A 19,906-nucleotide genomic window follows, 5' to 3' on the forward strand; every position below is an offset into this window, starting at 1 on the left:
GACATTACTAATGGTTTACATGTTTACTTAAGAGATACTTTTTCTTGCTCTCATTTTTTAAAGTTTAACTGCTTTTCTTCTAAAAGACTGAAATACCATCAATATATGATTTATGCTTTTCTTGGAGATATTTGATGTAACCATATATTTACTCTTGTTGGTCTCATTATAAATATTTTCATTCTATTTTTCCCATTAATATACTTAATCTAGTTTTGATGATGAAAGTAATTATTTATTTATCTATATTTCTAGACATTAAGTTCTGGTTTGCTATTCTCTATATACTCCTAATAGGTTTTAGCCTTAATAAAGAATCAGAAATAGAATTCTTATGTTATTTAGCTTTTAAAAAAAAATTATACACTTAGTCAGAATTTAATTCTTTTCTCCTTAAAGAAAATTTAGTTTTCTTACCTTGCTTCTTCTCACCTTTCTTTTAAAGTTCCAAGGTGATAAGGATCACATTTGTTATTCCTTACTGTACCTCTTCTGTTCAGAGCTTTTTATAGTCAGAGACTTTTCCTTTTCCCACCTTAATAGTTTTCATTGCCTTATCCTTGATTTTAAATCTATGCAAACTTAGCTGGAGAATATATTTTTATCAGATGTCATAGTCCATGTAATGATTCTATGCTGAACAACTATACTTCCTTTTTTTTGCTTACTCATTTGTGAATACTCATCTATGATTTAGTTTGCTATTTTTAAACTCATTTTCTTTTCCTGTATTTTATTTAGAAGTCTTTTATAAGGTACTTAAAATATTTTTCAAAAAGAATCAGGATAAATCATTAAATATTTTGGAAGTGTTAGTATTTCTTTAATTCTATTTATACATAATCAAATGATTCTTAATGGTTTAAAATTTTGCAAAAATGAATATTTTTTTATTTGCATGAATAATTACCTTGGTTGAGAGAAACCTCTCCTTCTTGAAATATAGAGGCCACTAATTTAATATTTCTTCATTATTCACCATTAAAATATATATATATATATATATGTGTGTGTGTGTGTGTATGTGTACGTATACATAAAAAGCCCCTGCAGAAATATAACCTATGTGAATGTTAGTACATGTAATGTAAAGTTAGTGTGTGATTCTCTTACCTGCCAACAGTGTTAATGTTGTGGACTGTGAGCACTTTTTCTTTTTGTGACTAGAGACTATAACATGGTTTAAATTAATCAAATATGTATATAATTATCGAAAAGAATGGCATTCACTATACCAATAAGAAGATAACACTAATTGATAAGTCATACTAGTAAAACTAAAGGGCTGCAAAGGTGCAAGGAAGTTGTTCAAGTCCTTAGCACAATTATTCATTTACACTGTGGATTGTGGAATTTTTAATTTTTTAACTCTTGCACTACAAATGTGCATTAGTATTTTTATTGTGAAATGATACTGTATCTTTTATTAAGATTTATGTTTGTTATTGGCACACGATTTTAGATAACCTCTTAAGTTTTCAGTTTTCCCCAGTGTAAGTGAAGACCTTTTAAGTAGTTTGCAAAAAAAAAAAAAGAGAGAGAGAGAGAAAAGGAAAAAAAAACCTGCATTTAAGCCAAAAGCCTTTACAGAAATCAGTTGCTCATATTGTTTCTTAGAGGTTTAAGGATCAAGCATTAAATAAAAAGCATGAAATATTAAGAGACTCAATGACTAAGTTAACAGTCTATTGTATGAAAAATTAAAATAAAAATCAAGTAAATACTTTAAATCTAAGTGTTAATGTTTTTCTCATGAGATTTAGGAATTTTTTCGCCTTACATACGTCTATAGGGCAATTATGTATTTCCCTTTTTTCTCTGGAGATACCTTTTTAGTTCCAGAACATACTCAGGGATGATATTTTAAATGGCCAAATGTATATTCTAAATATTATTAAAGACTTTATTTCTTCCAAAATGATTGACTGAACTTTTTGGTAAGTCATGCTCAATTTTGGCTTTGTTGTTATTGCTCTAACTAGATTTCACCTGGTTCTTTTGGCTACCATAAAACATTCTGTCTTCTTTCCTTTATTGTAGTGAACTTTCTAATTATCACATGTAATGTGAAATTTACAGCTCATTGTGAATTGGGTAAATGCTTTAACTTTTTTTCTAGCTTTTGTTTTGTAAAGATTGAGTCTTTGCACCATTGTAGGGTTTTCCATATGTTAGCAAAGCAAATGAAACATAATGGAGTCTCATGTATTTCTTATGAAATACATGGAGAAACAGTATTATTTTATATTTTTAACTACAGTATGAGAAAATATTATGGCCCTTTCCCAACTGGCTCCTTGTAATTCTAAAACTATTAATAGAAAACCAGTAAACAGATGCCCCAGGCAATTTGGAAGCACTGTAAAATACCTTGGCACTACTGCTCAGACTGCTGCTCTGACAATCCTTTTGTGTGTTTTGGGTGCTGTTGCTACTGAATTGTTCTTCTAAACCTGGGAGGATGCTGTTGAGTTCTGATTTTCCACATACATTCAGGACCTGGATTCTACTGAAACTTTTATGTCCTAAGCAGTGCTTTAGAACATGATGATATCTAAACTTTTCAAAGTTTACAGTATCTGCTTCTTGCTATCAGGAAATGATCACTGTTCACCTACTGTTTTAACCAGAAAAATTATGATTGTGTAGGTAATGTTTGATAGGTAGATGGTTATTGTCTTTCAGGTGATTATCCTAAGTGTTTTTCTGTAAAATATGTATCTATTCAACATATTCTGTGCACATCTGTTAGATGCCAGGCATCACTTAAGTGAGAGGTATGTATAAAAACCACAAAATACACCAAAGTATCTGGTCTCTGCACAAAAATAAGAAAGTTATAATTTTTACTATATGAAACACTTCAATGTCTCATCAGGATCTTGTGTTTTGAAACTTTAAAACAAAATAATAGTAGAGAAAATACTCTTTTATTTACTGAAGTTTTAGTTTAAGTAATATATAGATCTTTATTCTACCTTAGTTTGAAGATGAAATTTTTATGGAAGAAAGTACAGCAATAAATCTTGTTTATGTTCTTTTACTTTTTTATTATTATTTTTAAAGACAGGTGTGGCTTGTTGCTAGGCTGGCCTTGAACTCCTGGGCTCAGGTGATCTTTCTGTTTAAGCCTCACAAGTAGCTAGAACTACAGGCACATGGCATTGTGCCCAGCTTTATTTCACATATTTAAAAAGTAAAATTTGTTTTTAGATGAATTCAGCTCTGTTTTTTATAGTAATTACAATGTGTATACTTTCCAACTTAGCATACTTAAGAACTATCAATCTCAAGTTTTAGTTTTGAAGTAACTGCACATAGTTTTTGTTGTTCTTTCTTTCTTTATTTATTTTTAATAATGGCATCTTGGAAAGCACATTTGAAAGTCACCTTTTTAAATTCAAATAACATTCACAAAAACCCATAGATTATTCTTATACTAATAAAAATGTTAAAATGACACAGAACAAAAAAACTAACCTATTTAAATGAGAAGAAAAATGAAGAATTGGGATATGTAAATTAAATAATTTAAAACAAAGCTTAAGTATTATTAGAACATATCCTGTTAACAATTTCAGTGACTTAATGATAAATTAGGTTATAAGTAGTTTGATTTTGATATTGAAAATTATAGTGGATATTAAAAAGAAGACAGTTATACAAAACATTAATTTCAAAGGAATATCAGAATTATGTAACAGTAAATTTCTGCCAATTAGTATTTAATAAAAAGTGCAAATACTTAGTTGATCCAATCTATAAAGTTTTTTATTCTTGCTGATAAATTCTTAAAGTAGTACAAATAATCTAGCATAATTACATTTTTTCACTAAACACATAGTTTGGTTAAAGTCACTAAAATATTACAATATGTTGGCTTCCACTATACATATTTTGGGAAATAGGCAATACCCATTTTCTTTTGCAAAGTAAACAGTAAATCAAGGCAGGGTACATGGTTAATTTAACCCATTTAAGAACATAATTTTCAAATTATAGGCTGTGGAACTTGATAACTTTATGTCAGTATCTTTCTTTCTTTCTTTTGCTGGGAATTTAATCCACAGCCTTGTGCATGCTAATGAGCACATGCTCTACCACTGACCTGTGGCCCAATTCACCTTGTAGTATCTTTAGGCTTCATTTTAATAATCTTTGCTTGTATTAGACAAACTTTATTTCTTCTTCATCTATTACTCAACCTTTTGAAATTTCTACAGTAGATTGTTGATTATATAAAACCAATTTACTGGAGATACAAAATCTTTGGCATAGAGAGGAGATGATTTATTCTTAAGTATACTCCATTTGCTTAAGTATGTCACTTTAAAAATTGTTCATTTCTGACCCTTAAAAGTCAAATTCAGATTGTAACAGCTAAACCTAATGGAATATTATGAAAATCTTGAGATTTAGTTTTGATCTAGCTATACTATTCAATAGAAATAATTTATTTCATCTTTTAAATTAATGTTAAAAATAATATACTATTTTAAGAATGTGTACAAAAATGTGTTTAAATTTTAATATAATATATTGTAATCTTTTCAAACTATGTAAAAATTTTTTTAAATGGTTTCTGGGTAAACTGATTTTTCTTTATTGATCAATAAAAGTACATATTATATATATATACATATGTTTTACATATATACATACATATATACACATACATGTATATATATTAATATATACACACACATATATATATGTATATGTATATATAATTTTTTTTTCTCTTTCTGAAGACAGAGTAACTCCCACAGTAAAGTAACATATCAGGGTATTACCTAAGACATTTTTCTTTTTATTTAATGATATTCTTGAGGTTTCTAACTTTAAAGTTTGTAAAGCAAGTTAATCCTCAAATTACTTAAATATTAGTCATTTTCTCTGTCAGGATAGCATAATTATTTGAAAAATATATAGCATTCTTTTGTTATACACATGAATTATAATAGTATGAGATGATACATTAATCTTTTATCATCTGAGTCTCCCTTTTATTAATGGCATGGACTTGTGAATATGTTGTGTTGGTTAATTAAGAAGTGAATTCATGATGCTTTACCTTTATACTGACTATTATATAATTTTAATTTTTTTTCCTTTGAAGTAATCTGAATGGGGGCTTTCATGGGTGAGAGCCACTGCCGAAGGGGGTTGGAATTGTTAGGTGCAGTTATTTTCTCCTCATACTTTTTTGATTCAGTAAACCCAGGGTTGTTCACTTCTAAATACAAATTTTGTCTTTTCATTTATTTAACTTAAAGGGAATTTTAAAACTATTTTCTAACTCCTTTGAATTTTACCATTTCTAGATGGAGGACTTGCTAATATGCTCATTGCACAGGGAAAAAGTAATGAAATCAATGCATTATAAGGATATTTTGTTTTATTTCTATGTTCCCAAAGATGTCAGCCTTACATTTGTAAATCTTAAAAGGCATCTTTCTTGAATTAAAGAAAAAGTGAAATTCTGTTTTAGTTTCTGGTAAATTTCTGAGACTTTTTCATCTGCATCTAGAATACCAGTAAAACAATGTTGATTATTGAACTATAGATCATTTCCTTTCAGTGGGATCTCCCTCAGTGTGGTTCTGTGTCTTCTAAAGTCAGTGATGGTGTACCTCAACGATTTGGACTAAAAGTTGACTTATGATGCATATTTGATTGCATACCATAATGAGTTATCAGTTACCCATTCTCTTTTTAATCTTACACAGTCATCTGTGTATCTTTATTTAATGCTCTTTCTATGTATACTTAACTTTTTTTTCTCTATACTTTTATCATCTGTTTATTAGTCATTTCCCTTAGTTTTCATTCTGTTTCTTAAACATTGTGTCCTTTTTTAAAATTTTTTTTAACTTCTGGTATCTTTTTGTACAAATAAAAATAGTCTTCCTACTGATCCTAATTTTCTGAACTTTACTGGATCTATGCTGTCTATTCTAGAATCATATCCAATAGGTTTTACTGTTAAACTTCTAGTAAAAATAGCAGAATTTATCTATCTCCTTGTGAGAAATACTTTGGTATTATAGAGCTTCCAGTTCCATTAAGCTTGGGAACTACTGGCAGGAGTTTTACACCTTGGCTTGAAATAAGTCCCTTAGTGGCCTGTCATTGGCTGAGAGCTCCATTCAAAAGGGAAAGGAAATACTGCAACAGTGAGTACATTTTATTTGCTTTTTTAAAAAAACTCATAATTTATTAAGAGTAAACATAAAGAAGAAGTTTTTAATTTGGCAGCTTAGAGCATCATAAAAATACTGAAGTCATTTTTTGAGGGATATATTTTTCTTCTCACCTCATCCATTTAGTTTTCTAAAGTATGTTCTAAGAACATGAGTTCTGTTTTATACTTAAACAGATTTGGAAAATGCTGTGTTAAGTAAGTCCTTTTTGATTACAGGACTTATTTGAATCACTAACAAGTTAATAAATATCTTAAATCTCCATAGGAAAGGTAATATAGAGTGCTTCAAAGCCTTATTTGCTCCTGCAACCCCACCCTACCCTTCACATTAGAACTTGTTATAGAAAGTCTGTGTGAAGTACCTGGAAAACATGTTAACTATTGATGGTTTTTAAATCTCCCATCTAAAAAATGAGAAAGATTTATCCTTAAAATTTATTGTTATACATTTTCCAAACCTCTTATAATATATATTTTTGTAGTTGTAGATGTACAGAATGCCTATATTTTATTTGTTAATTTTTATGTGGTGCTAAGGATTGAATCCAGTGCCTCATGCATGCTAGGCAAGTGCTTTGCCACTGAGCTACAGCCCCTATAATGTATTTTTGTTTTAAATGAAGACTAAATGTATACAGAACAACTTCTCCTCAAACAACAAACATTTCAAGACTTTCTATGACTAGGGGGCAAAATATTTTTCTGAAATTTTATTCCCTTTTAAATCTTTCTGCTGTTACAGTAGGATTTAATTTCATAAAATATTTTATTGTACATGTAATTTAATTATACACAATTCACTATCTTTTGTATAACATTCAGAAATTGCCATTTGTGAAAACGCCTTTTGTAGCTTTCATAATATTATTGTCTTTTCCTATAATTCTCACCTAATAACATACATGTTGTTTATATTTTGTATCAGTACGGTATTTCATCATTTTTTGGGTTTTTTTTCTTTGGAGTTTTTCACCTAGTCTAAGGTGAAATATAAAGCCCTCTCCCCCAATCTCCTGTTTTTCATTAAACTGGCATTGACGTAAAAAAAAAAAAAAAAAAAGTGTCCAAGTAAGTTAATTCCACTGCGTGTGTGGATATTCTTAAATGGAGAAGAGGACTTATAAAGACCAATGTATTTGCTTTGTACTAACATTTGTATTATTCTTTTAATAATACACCAGTGAATTGTCTTAGGCCTTTATATATTATTGTTTTATGTATTTAAAAACTTGTTATTCAAAGCCTCCTGGGAAACTAATTCTTCTAACTACTCTAGGTCTCCTGTTTTTATTTTCTTGATTTCATTTGTTAAATCAGATGAACTGATAATCTTGGATCTGATACCAGAGCTCACTTGAGAGATCTGGAAGAAAAAATATCCTTATTCAAGTTATATCCTCTTTTAGGCACTTATTTATAAGTTAAGGAAGAATTTACTGTTGCATATTAACTGTAGGAATGCTAAGGAATTATATGAATAATAAGTAGATGTATACTACAAGTTGATGGCATCGGAATTTTAAGTTAGTCTATGAACTACTGTTGTTAGCTGAAACAGTGGAAGGAGGGCAGCAATTATTTAATTATTTATTGAATAATTGGTGTAGTCCTGGTGATCACCTTGATTATATTAAAAAATGACAAGCCTGGTTAATTTTTCTTTTCTTTTTTTTTTAAACCAAATATTCCTTAATTTCTTTTTTGTACCAAAAAGTCTTTGGAAAACAAATCGCCCTGTGTATGTGCAAAAGACTAAAAAGATATAAGAGAAGTATAAGATGCATTTCCTTTCCTCCAGAAACCACTTAGTAAATATTGATAAGGCTGCCATCAGACTGAAATGGTGCCATCTTTGAATCATTGCTGTCTTTGTTCCTGGTTACAATTTTGTTATATATGTTAAGTGACTGGAATACCATGAAGAAATTAATTTTGGAAGCCTAACACTGGCTTCCAAAACTCTATTAACTTTAACACATCTTTATTGGCATTTTTTGTCATGTTAAATAAATATGCTTGCTTCTCTCAGATTGTATAATTAGGAAATTAGGGTCAACTCTCTTGATCAAGATTAACAAACAGCTTATTATACAAAGCAGGATATTAGAAATCACTTTTAATTCTGGTTCAAATTCTAAAATGTATGTACCTGTAATTTTTTAAGTGTTGGTAATTATTTTTTGATAACATTAAGTGGATAATTTAGTATAACACAATGAGCATTTTATCATGAAAAGACATGAATAAGGTTTACAATAACATGGACAAAGTATACTAATGTACTTTTTTTTTCATAAGGTAACCAGATGGTGTGAATCTTCATATATCAAGAAATCCTGAAATTGGTTGTCTGTACCCAAAAGAATATTAGACTTGATCAGATTTTTTTAAATATGAAACTGAAATCTTAAAGGGAAAGAGAGAGAGAGCGGGGGGGGGAGGATTAATTAATTCTTACTTTAAATTTTTTAGGTCTTTTAGGTTACCCTTTATTTCCTTTTCTTTACTCCACATCTCTACCTCTCACTCCTTATCCAGACTCTTCCTCCTCATCTTCTTCATTTATTTTATTTTGGTTTGTGAATGTTTGCCACCTTATTTATCTTAAAGGTGTCAGATCGCTTTTAAATATTGGGTTGGATATATTACAATCTAGATAGGACTGATGCTTAAGTGAAGAACAGTTGGAATATCTTTCAAAGTTCACAAATACCTTGATATTTCTGGTTACTTTGTATTCCCTAACTTGTATAACTGCTAACTTTGCACTTGACCCTACTGATAGTTGTTCTCAGAAATGGAAAAATAGAGGCTGAAGTACATTGGGGCTTCTTATAAAAACATCTACAATTGATTAATTGGTCATAGTTCATTTGAATTTATTCTTAGAAAATTAGTAAAGGAAGTAAATTTCTTCATTGTCCGTATTTAAAACTCATTAAAGTTTAAATAGGATGAGAAATTAAAACATATAATTCCTGTAAGAAAAATTAAGAAATCTGTAGACTAAAAACTAGAGAGTCTAAATTTTGTTATAGAAAATTAAGAAAGTCTACATTAAAAGTATTCTAGTCATAATTTTGAAAAGAATATGAGACTTATATCTCTAGAAGATGATGCATATACATTGCTACTTGTTGAAAATACTCAAAGTTGGTTATGAAAAGACAACTGTGAATTTTTTTTCCATTTGAATGATTATAAATGCCTTACTGACAATAATCATTGAGGGAAGATGATTAAGATAGGTAAAAATGTAGCCACAGAGTAGATTAAAAGTTGATGGATGTCTGGTTCTTCAGCACCTTTCAAAATAATTTTTATAATATTGCAATTAAAAAGTTTAACGGAAAATGTCAAACAAAAATCATAAGTAAACTTCTTTAAAGAATAATTATTAAATATTTTTACTTTCTGAAAAGAGGATTACTATACTTTGATATTCTAATCAATTGCACATAAATGGCAAAGTAGAGCCAAAAATATTTTCTAATGTCATTTACATTTATTGCCATACATGAACCCAAGGCTGAGAAATATTTTCAGATTCTTGTGTGCTTTATCCTGAAAGAATTTGGTGAAAAGGGTCACTGAGAGAATTAAATGTTTTTTGCTCTTCCTTGGGGAGAGGGCAAGGCTGGTTTTGGGCAAATTACTTCCACCTCCCTTTTTGCCCTGCTTCAGCTCCAGGGGAGCTGGAGATGCACAGGAGGAATCAGAAGACCTGGGTTCGAGTCCCGGCTCTGCTACTTACTACCTATGTGACTTTGGGTAAGTTCCTTAACATCTCTGGGTCTCAGTAGCAGTACAGGTTCTTGTGAGGATTAAGTAATACAATCGAGGTAAATGTGATTTGTAACCTCTCAACATGTACAAAAACATAAATTTTTATTATAGGCTTGGCCTCCTCCCCTTTTCTTCTGTAGTCTAGTGTTCTCAGCTTTGCATTTGTATAGCACCCCAGGCTGATTGTACTCCTTTTGCTTCTCCTTATATTCTCTACATATGAGAACTGTTACTTCTATCCTCTGCATGCTTCAGAGTTCTGTACTCTTATGAATTTAAAACCAGATTGATTAATCTCCACAATATAGTGTGTAGACTACTATTATCCCTTCTTACCCTTCCTACTCTATTACCCTTCTTTAATCTTCCCAGAATTCTGTGCTTATAAACATCAAAGAATGCATTTCTAATTTATGAAAATTCAGTCAGTGTTGGGAAAAATGATTTTGGCACAGGGAAGTCCTTAAAGTCCTGTTTCCTAGCTTGCTCCTGTTTGTTAGTAAAGTTAACTGGGAAACTAGAATATAAATGTGCCTCTAGTTCTTTCATCTTCTCTGTGGGAAAGGAGATGTAAATAGTTCCAAATTTAAAGTTCTTCTGAGGTCTCACTGGAAATCTAGATTCTTTACTTGAGGAATAATTGTAGAAGAAATAAGGGGCTTGATGGCTATTTCTTTGGTCAGTTGAGTAACATCTGATATTCCTGTTCTCAGTAAAATAATTGCTGGCCCACTTTCAGCCAAACTTAATTTACAGTGCTGTCTTTAGAAAGCACTCAGTTTATGGAGGGTGCATGTTGCTGAGGTAAAAGTAGAATTTGCCTTCTGGATCACATCTGACTTCAAATCAGGGAATCCTTATGAGGACTAAGAGCTTGGTCAATCCTCTCCCCAGCCCCATCTAAGAATGCTTAGTTTGGCTATCTGTAAATAATAGTGATAACAACCACTTACAGGAACTGCTTGCCATATTAATGCCTAATTACTGTGTGGCACAATAACAGTTATTCGTGTCATGATTAACTTTATTAAGGCTTTTATTTTTTTTAGCCTCAAACCATTGACTTATGCTCAATATGGTTTCTTGCTGAAGTAGCAGTGTCATCTTTTTTGACTAAAAATTAAAGAGAAATACTGACTTCTGGACGTAATAAACTACAAATTGAAACAATTAGTATAGTTTTAAGATTATTAATTAGTGGGGGGAAAGTAAATGATAACACTCATGCTGGCAAGGATGCAGTAATATGGGTACTCTTATACATTGCTAATAGCAGTGCAAATTAATATGATTCTTTTGATTTTTTTTCTTTTCTCCCAAGACTTAAAAGTGTTCATAAATTTGAATCCAGTATTTCTACTGTTGTTAATGTCTCCCCCTGAAGTATAGAAAAAGAAAAAGAGCTAATTGCTGGGAGATTATTATTACAACATTTTCATAATAGCAAAAAAAAAAAAAATTAGAATCGACCTAAATGTCCATCAGTAAGAGAATGGTAAAATATCATCTATCTGAAATATTATACATTTATCATAAAAGATCATTATAAAGACTGTAATATATGGGAAGCCTTTATAGTAAATGAATAAAAATAATTCAGTCTTAAATGAGAATATATTCAACATTGTAGTTGATTTTAAGTGATAAAGTTATGTAGCCCCTGTATGTATAAATTCAATTTTATAAACTTTTAAATATACTTTCAATTAAAAAATTCAAAAGCAAGTAAAATGAACAAGAATTATTTTGTGACAGTTCATTCTCAGTTTCTAGTCTTTTAGTAACATAAGGAAAGTATTTGATCCACAAGTGATATAACCCTTCTGGGTTTATTAAGCCCAAGCTAACAGGTAACCACTCAACCAATTTTCAATAGAGGGGTCTCATGAGGAAGTTGATGTTTGAGAGTCTATCTAGTAATAATATTGTGACCCTTGGAAATCAGCAAAATTCAGTTTTGGAAAATGTCCTGTGAAGCAGGTTTTAGGCTCTTGGTTATATGGCAATATAATCCCAGTAATGTTAACAAAGTTTCACGTCATCTTGAGTTCATCTTTATGCCAGGTATGAATATATTCAATAAATAAAAATGTTATCCAGGTACCTAAGCAAAGCAAGACACAATGTGTGTATACATGTGCATGCACTTATGCACACACATGTGAAACATACTTGTGTTTGAAAATTTGTGGTATTTGCTAAATTGTTCCTTTGGGGGATTTATCTCAGTAAAGAGAGCAAGAAAATAAGGCAGGAAATTATTTTTTAAGACACTGTTTAATTTCATAAGGTTTAACCTAATCTACTGACCTATTCATCTATTATCAACACTCATGGAGAGAGATTTTCCTATCACTTTCAAGTGAGAAAAATGTTTTAGTGCTCATCATAATTTTTGTATGACAGCTATAAAGTGTTGTCCATCACTAGCAATGAAATTTAAAAACGGAATCCAAATAGGAAACAACATAATCCTATTAAGAATAGATGTTCTTATGATCAAAAAGAAGTCTGTAAACTACTATAGAGTAATCTGTGTCATTGGAGGGCACAATTCTATCATCATAGACACTTAATCTCTAATTGCTACCATCCCAAAATATTGGTAAAATTTCTAAAAAAGAACCCAAAACAACGTAGGATCTCTAAAACTTAGAGAGTTTAGAAAAGTAACCTGTCTCACAGTTCATGCTATGAATGTTATAACTCTTGAAACAGAGAAATATTACTAGGGGATTTATGAAATTGATGAATACCCCTTATTTTTAAAGTATGTTAGTGACAAATTCTCAAGTAAATGTACAAACTTGCTAAGTGTACAAAACAATTTGTATTTATCTAAACTTCTGTGGATAAATGTATTCAAATGAATAATGTTAATGTCAAGAATTTGAAAATATTTAGTGAATTTTACTGCTTTATTATACTTTCCTTCTCAAGTAGTCATGTTCTTGGAAAAGATAATAATCTTTTTCTGTAGATACAAAGGGAGGGGGGAAAATTTTAACTTGGATGAGTTTTTTAAAGATGATTTCTGTATTTGATAAGCCGGTTGGATTTCTCTCAGTTAAAAAAAAAAATGCCTCCTTTCTTCACTGAAAGAAAAATGAGCATGAACACATTGCAAAATCATTTTGTAAGTATAAGGTGCCACATAAGAGCTAGTTTGGCATTGTGTGCTAGGTTATTTGCCTCTGTAACTCACTAGGATAAAATGTTTAAATAGCTTGACTCAAACCAATAAAAGAAAACCATTTTATGATGCATCTGGCATTATAAAGAATAGAAATTTACATTTGGGAACTGATATCTCACTTTATTGTATTCTTTAGTTTTTGTACCAGAAATTAGTTCTAAGCTCTGTATTTACCTTAATTCATTGCTTTCATTATATATTTAAAATGTTAAATGGAAAGCACTTGATATTTATTCATATTAACTTCATAAAAGTTTTATTACATAATTAGCCTAATTTTATCCTTTAGCCTCTGCATCTACTGTAATATGTTGAGAGAGCATGAACTTTAGAGTCCAGCATAACCTAGGCATATATAATCTTTTTTAACCTTGGTTATATTTTCTCCTCTGAAAAATAACAGTAGAAATGTAACCTCATAGGGTGGTTGTGAGGAACATAGAAACTACTCAATAAATATTTTGTTAGGTCGCAGGATGATTAAAATGTCAGGCATGTGGGTTCTGAATCAGTGTTTAAGGCTTTGGAAAGAGTATCCTCATTTATTGGTAGTATCTGAAAAGTGATGATTTTTGACCCTGAATTGCAGAAACAGGTACAAATTGAAATTAGAACTTGTATATCCATCCTAAATTACTTACCTTGGAAGAAAACCCTCGCTGCTTCTTCCTACCCTCCTTTTCTTCAAGCTAATTTCTTTTCTTTCATTATTTTTGTTAAAATTTTAGTTTCCGCTCGAATGTTATTAATAAAATGAAATTTTATATTTACTCTTAAAATATAGCTCTAATATAAAATCCACATTTTTTAAAGTAAACTAATTTTTTTCAGAAAATGATTGAATCATGGTCCCTTAAGCTAATGATATTTACTACAAAGTTATATTGATTTCTATTTTTTTTTTCTTTATGGAAACTATTTTATTCCATGCTTTCAAAATTTTATGGTTTGTAACAGCCTTTGTAAATCAGCAACTTCATTTTAGCTCTGATACAAGGCTTTTCTGCCAGTCCTACAAAAAGTGCACCTGCTATTTGACATTGACAAGAGTCCTGTCAAAACCTGGGTTTTGCATAAATTAGTGTTTAACCCTAAACAAACTTTTCCTCCTACTTAAGTGCAGTTTTTAAAAGACTGTCATGCCTTTCTTCAAAAGCAATGAAAGTGAAATTTAACATAGTATACATTTTATACTCTGAACAAAGAAGTTTATAAGCTGTTTGAAAACCATGAATTTCTGTCTTTTTGACTTCTCATTGAGCCTTAATAAGCTTCACTCTAAAAATAACGATATAGACTTCATCTCTCAGAACTCACCATCCAAATGATTTGTTTTTGTGTATTTTTAAAATATAGGACTTACATTTGATGGAAATAAGTTCATATCCCTTATTATTCTTGGAGAAAATCTTTGTGATATCTTTTCCTTTCTTTAACCATCTAAAATGATTGTGAAAGATTCCTAAGCTTGGGAATAATAATTTTTAAAAAAGGAAATGTTATATACTGTCTAACTTCTCAAATATTGAACACTATGGAAAACTGGGGGGAAATTCATAAATTTAAACATACCGAGTGAAATCTATATATTTGATAGTAACGAGATGATATTACTTCTCTGTGAACTTATTGAGGTACAATAGTATAAACGGTTGAGAATGTGAGGACTAAAGTTCCTTCTGTTCAACATGGTTACCATTTGAAATACTTCTTCTGTGCCAGCCACCAGATATATTACTTGTTACACATTAACTGGTTTAATATCTGTAGGATCTCTATGGAATCTTCATTTTATACACCAGAAAAGCTATAAATTCAGGTTTAGAGATATTAAGTAACTTGTCTAAAATCTTTGGGCTGGGTTTCAGAACTGATGTTTAGGTTTAGTACTAGCTAACTCCATAGAGCATGATCCTATACTTTACCTATAAATGGAAGCAAATGAAATTACCTACTGGAGAATTTTTGTGTGAATTTAATGAAATGATATACCTAAGAATGTTCAGCATAACAGTAACTTCTAACTTGATATGTGATAGGTTGTTCTGATAAGCTGTCTTTCAGTCATTTATTTTAGTCAATCTTAGTTCTCACAATTGAAGATGTATTTGAGTAGAATTATCAGCTGATATTTTTCAAGGGACTAGAAACTATTTTACAAATGGTAGAAAATAAACCTACCAAGAGGCCTTTTAATCTATTATTTCTTGCTATTATAGTTTAATCTTATACTAAGACTCTCTTATCACCGTCTAAATTTCACTAGAAAATAGTTCCAAGATTAAGGTACTTTTAACTACCTATCTAGATGGTACCCTTTTAGATGACAGTCCTCTATTTACTATGCAAAAACAAAGGCTAATAAATGATCAAAATAGCTTTTGATAAATATCTGATATGATGTTACAGTTATTCACTATGCCAATGATGATACTGTGCCAAAGTAATATCTTTTATTAGTGCACAAACATCAATAACACTTAAATTTAGAACTTTGTATGTAGGTAAAAAAAACTGTTCTCTACAAATACATAATGAAATAGACCTGGGAGGTTATAGAAATTTCAGTTAATGGCAAGCACAGTATGAGTGAATACTGATCAAGCAACTGATAAAAACATTAACATTAAACCAGTTTCCTGATAGACATATAAATTGCCTAGAACAGTACCTTCCTCATTAGAAATACATATTAGTGTTATGTTCTAGGCAGGCCATACTTAAAATATTATTGTGATTTCTAGGTTATGTGGAATAGTAAATACTAAACTGTATAAAAGATGATCAAAATGATATATATTCTAAAAATAATGGTATTTGACAAATGATTCTTATTAATAGAGTAAGAGAAGTTATTATATTTGCCTTTAAATAACTTAAAATCTTTTCTATGGTAGAGGAAACAGACTGATCTGGAAAACATAAATAGAAGTTCCAGAAATGCAGGTTTATACTTTATAGTGAAGAATACAAAACAGTAGAATTGGCTGTCCAAGAAAGCTTCAGCTAACTTCACCAGTTATTTCAAGGGGGCAAAACCAGCATTTGTATGATACAGCAAAGGAATCTTGTACTGCAGAGGAGATCACATCAGTGACTCCTAGGTGTACGTAAAATGAAAACTTAGCTGGCTTAATAACTGATAAAATGAGTTAAAACATATCTTTTCTATATGCTTCACTAAAGAGAAGTAATTATAGTTTATTATGCAAGCATTGTTAGTATGGGTAGTTAGACATGAATTAGAAATTAAATGTGATAATGGTATTATTATGTTGGGGCTCTATTTGCTTTAAGGTTAGAATTTTTCATTCTTTTTCTTTTTTTATACCTTTATTTTTTTAATTTATTTTTATGTGCTCCTGAGGATTGAACCCTCATATATGCTAGGTGAGGCTTTACCACTGAGCTACAACCCCAGTCCCTACTATCTTATTTTCTTAATCATCAATAAAGGATCAAAAATACTGCAAATTATTTATTTCTGTATCATTTGGTATTGCAGCTTTTTAAAAATAAGTATATGAAGCATTTTGTCCCAATTTTTTCTTCTGCATTCCAACCCATAATGCTCTTTAAAAGCAAAAGATCTGGTTTGTAATTTATCAATTTAACATGAAAATTTTTCTTTTAATTCAGTTTCTTATGTCTGTATTACAAAATTCACTGTAACATACCATGTATCTCTGTCTCAGTTGGTCAGTGAGATAAAATGCATGGAATTGACTCTTCAGAGTCATAGGCAGTGTGGTATTATGTTATAGTAATTATTACTTTCAGGGAAAGAATTTAGTTAACATATCTTAAGTTATATTAGTCAATTTAAGATGTAAAAATGATAGAAATTACAATTAAAACAGTTGAACACCTGTAATTAGTGCTTATCTATCTTAACCATAAATATTTTTAATACATATTTGCTCAACTAGCATAGTTGAGCACAGCATTGCTTTTGCAAACATTAATTATGTATGTTGACTTGAAAACATATCAATAGACATAAATAGGTGTATATATATATTCCATTTTTAATCATTATTGCTATACTTCTGCTTTTAATATTGTTGTGTTTAGCCTGTTCCATTTTATGACTTTTACTAAAATTTCAAGTGTACAGACTGAGGGTGAGATATTAAAGAGATTAATCATGTTAATTTATTTTAATTCCATCTTTAAATATTCATATTTTATGTAGTGTCTATAACTTTTTATTGATCATTTTCAATCTTGATCCTCTGCTAATTTCCTCCCTCCTTTTATTCTGTTTGACGGTTTTGCTGTAATTCAAAAGAAAAAGAAAAGATTGACTTTCTTGCGAAACAAAAACAATGGCAGCAACAAACTGAACTATAATATAAAATTATTAGTTTTTGTGTGTAGTTTTTGAACCTCTGAAGAAATAAAAGAAAGGCAGGGTGAGAACCTTTTTTCCTTGAATTGGCCCTTTGATTTTCTCCAAAGACCTCTTCACTTTCTTTATCTGCACAAAGTAATTTGGGGAATACTGTTAACAGGGAGCTAAGTTCCTGATTTTCAGGAAAATCCGTGAATCTGCATAGTTTAAGTGAAGGAAGGATGTATATTTTATTAACCTGAAGTTATTTAATTTAGGATAGTAACCAATATAAAGTTGTTAAACTCTTTATTATCTCATATAATTCTCCTAGTAAATCTCTGAAGTCCTGATTATTTTGTATGTGAAAAAAATTGAGACATAGGGAAAGCATAGTTAAATGCTTAGGTTGTAGTATACTCTAAGCCCAGACTCGGATCTGATTTAAAGGACAGAGCTCTTAAATGCCAGTGCCATAACATAATATTTCTCCAGGAAATCTCCCAACACATTAACCTCTTTTAGAGCAGGAATATGCTGCCTACTCTGACTTCTGGAGTGTTGGTGATCTGTTTAACCTTTAGCTAAAACAGGCAGTGTGTTTTAGAGAGAGGTACATGTCTTTACAAGTGATACATTCATTCTTTGGACTGCACTATAGGATCTCAACAAAGATGATGACCATTAAATGGTATTTACACTACCTGCAGGGTTTATGCAAACCTTTTATTCAGAATTGACCATAGAATCTTAAGGACATTATTCTAAGTAAAATAAAACAAATACTGCATGATCTCACTTAACACATGGAATCTAAAAAAGTCAAATCCACAGAAACAAAGAATAGGATTGTGGTAACCAGGAAAAAGAGTTAAGGAAAATGGGGAGATTTTGTGTTCAAAGGGTACAAAGTTTCATATGCAAGATGAATGAGCTCAAGATCTTGGTGACTGGGCTCTATTTACTTGATGACAGTCCTCTATTTACTATGCAAAAATAAAGGCTAATAATATCAAAATAGCTTTTGATAAATATCTGTATGGTGTTACAGTGGGCTGGGATTGTGGCTCAGCGGTAGAGCACTCACCTCGTACGGGCGGGACCCGGGTTCAATCCTCAGCACCAAATAAAAATAAAAGCATTGTATTGTATCCACCTACACCTAAAAAATAAATAAATATTTTTTAAAATTTTAAAAAAAAGATCTTAGTGACCACAATTGACGATATACAGTATTGTATACTTGAAATTTGTTTAAAGAATAGAACTTCAATATTCTCATCACAAAAGAGAGAGAGAGAGAGAGAGAGAGAGAGAATAAATATGGTAATGTTTTTCCGAAACATGATTAGGAAAAAATAGTAACCATGTTAGATAGTAGATTTGTTAATTAGTTTTTGATCATTTCACAGTATCAAAACATCAAGTTGTACCCCTTAAATTCATGACTGCTATTTGCCCATTATGTTTGTTTGTCAATTATGCTTCAATAATGATGAAAAATTTTAAAAGAATCAACCCTAGAAAATTAGGCTATTAAATTAAGAAAAACTCTCTGAAGCAAGAAATGTAAATATATACTGTGTAATGCAATGCAAAGAACTTTAGGTTGTACAGCCTAGGGATCTTCTGAAGCATGGTCACTTAACATAACTATGAAATGGGAGATTAAATAATTCAGAGCATTCTTGCAAAGAGTAAAGGAGACAAGATGCAAAATGCAAGCACATGGTAGAATTCGTTCCCTTTTTTCTATTGTTAAGTTATAAATAAACTTAGATGTTCTTTTGAATGAAAGAGGATCCATAACATTTATCATTTTGGAAGACGTAAGGCCGAATTAGTCTCTTTTCTATACTTTATTCTCCTACTTAAAATATGGATGCAACCTTTTGATACTTATCTGAATTTTCATAAGTACCTAAACCCCTAAAAGTAGCTTTTTTACTTTGTATCAAAGGGTTAAAAAAATCATGTTTAGGAAAAACATTACTATATTTGTTCATTTAAAAATCCCACATTTTCTTTTATGTTAAAGTTTTAAGTCTATTCAGATTGTGCTTTAGTTAGCATAGAATGAAACACTTGAGCTAGTAGGAATTTGTATGGTTTTTATCATACCTGGTAAAATCCAGAATTTTTATTTCCTTTGAAAATATGAATTTTAAAAAGAAAAGATCAGAAACTTGGTGAATATTCCTCAGTCTTCTGATATAGGAATAAATCATTATATCAGCCATGCATTTTGGAAGAGTTGTTTGCTAATTAGATTTTGAATCTGATTTTTTCTTTTGTCTTAAATTAGTGCTTTCTTTTTTTCTCATTTCTGCCATAAAATGCTTTGGTTTATATAAAATATTGCCAGATATATGCACATGTTAAAAAA

General features: G+C 30.3%; 1 protein-coding gene across 4 annotated transcripts in view; it reads left to right on the forward strand.

The window, feature by feature from the left end:
* LOC101971599 (tudor domain-containing protein 3) overlaps nt 1–19,906 on the forward strand; it is a 126,453-nt gene that overhangs the window by 93,068 nt on the left and 13,479 nt on the right. The window contains exon 13 of one of the 4 annotated variants that reach the window (XM_078015808.1): nt 9,890–9,976. The exons of the other annotated variants lie outside the window; for them this stretch is intronic. Within the exon in view, the coding sequence (XP_077871934.1) occupies nt 9,890–9,970 (81 nt within the window). The 3' untranslated portion in view covers nt 9,971–9,976. The remainder of the gene's footprint in view (nt 1–9,889; nt 9,977–19,906) is intronic. 4 annotated transcript variants of the gene reach the window in all.

The sequence above is a fragment of the Ictidomys tridecemlineatus genome, chromosome 6 (genome assembly GCF_052094955.1).
Source record: "Ictidomys tridecemlineatus isolate mIctTri1 chromosome 6, mIctTri1.hap1, whole genome shotgun sequence".
Taxonomy (NCBI): Eukaryota; Metazoa; Chordata; class Mammalia; order Rodentia; family Sciuridae; genus Ictidomys; species Ictidomys tridecemlineatus.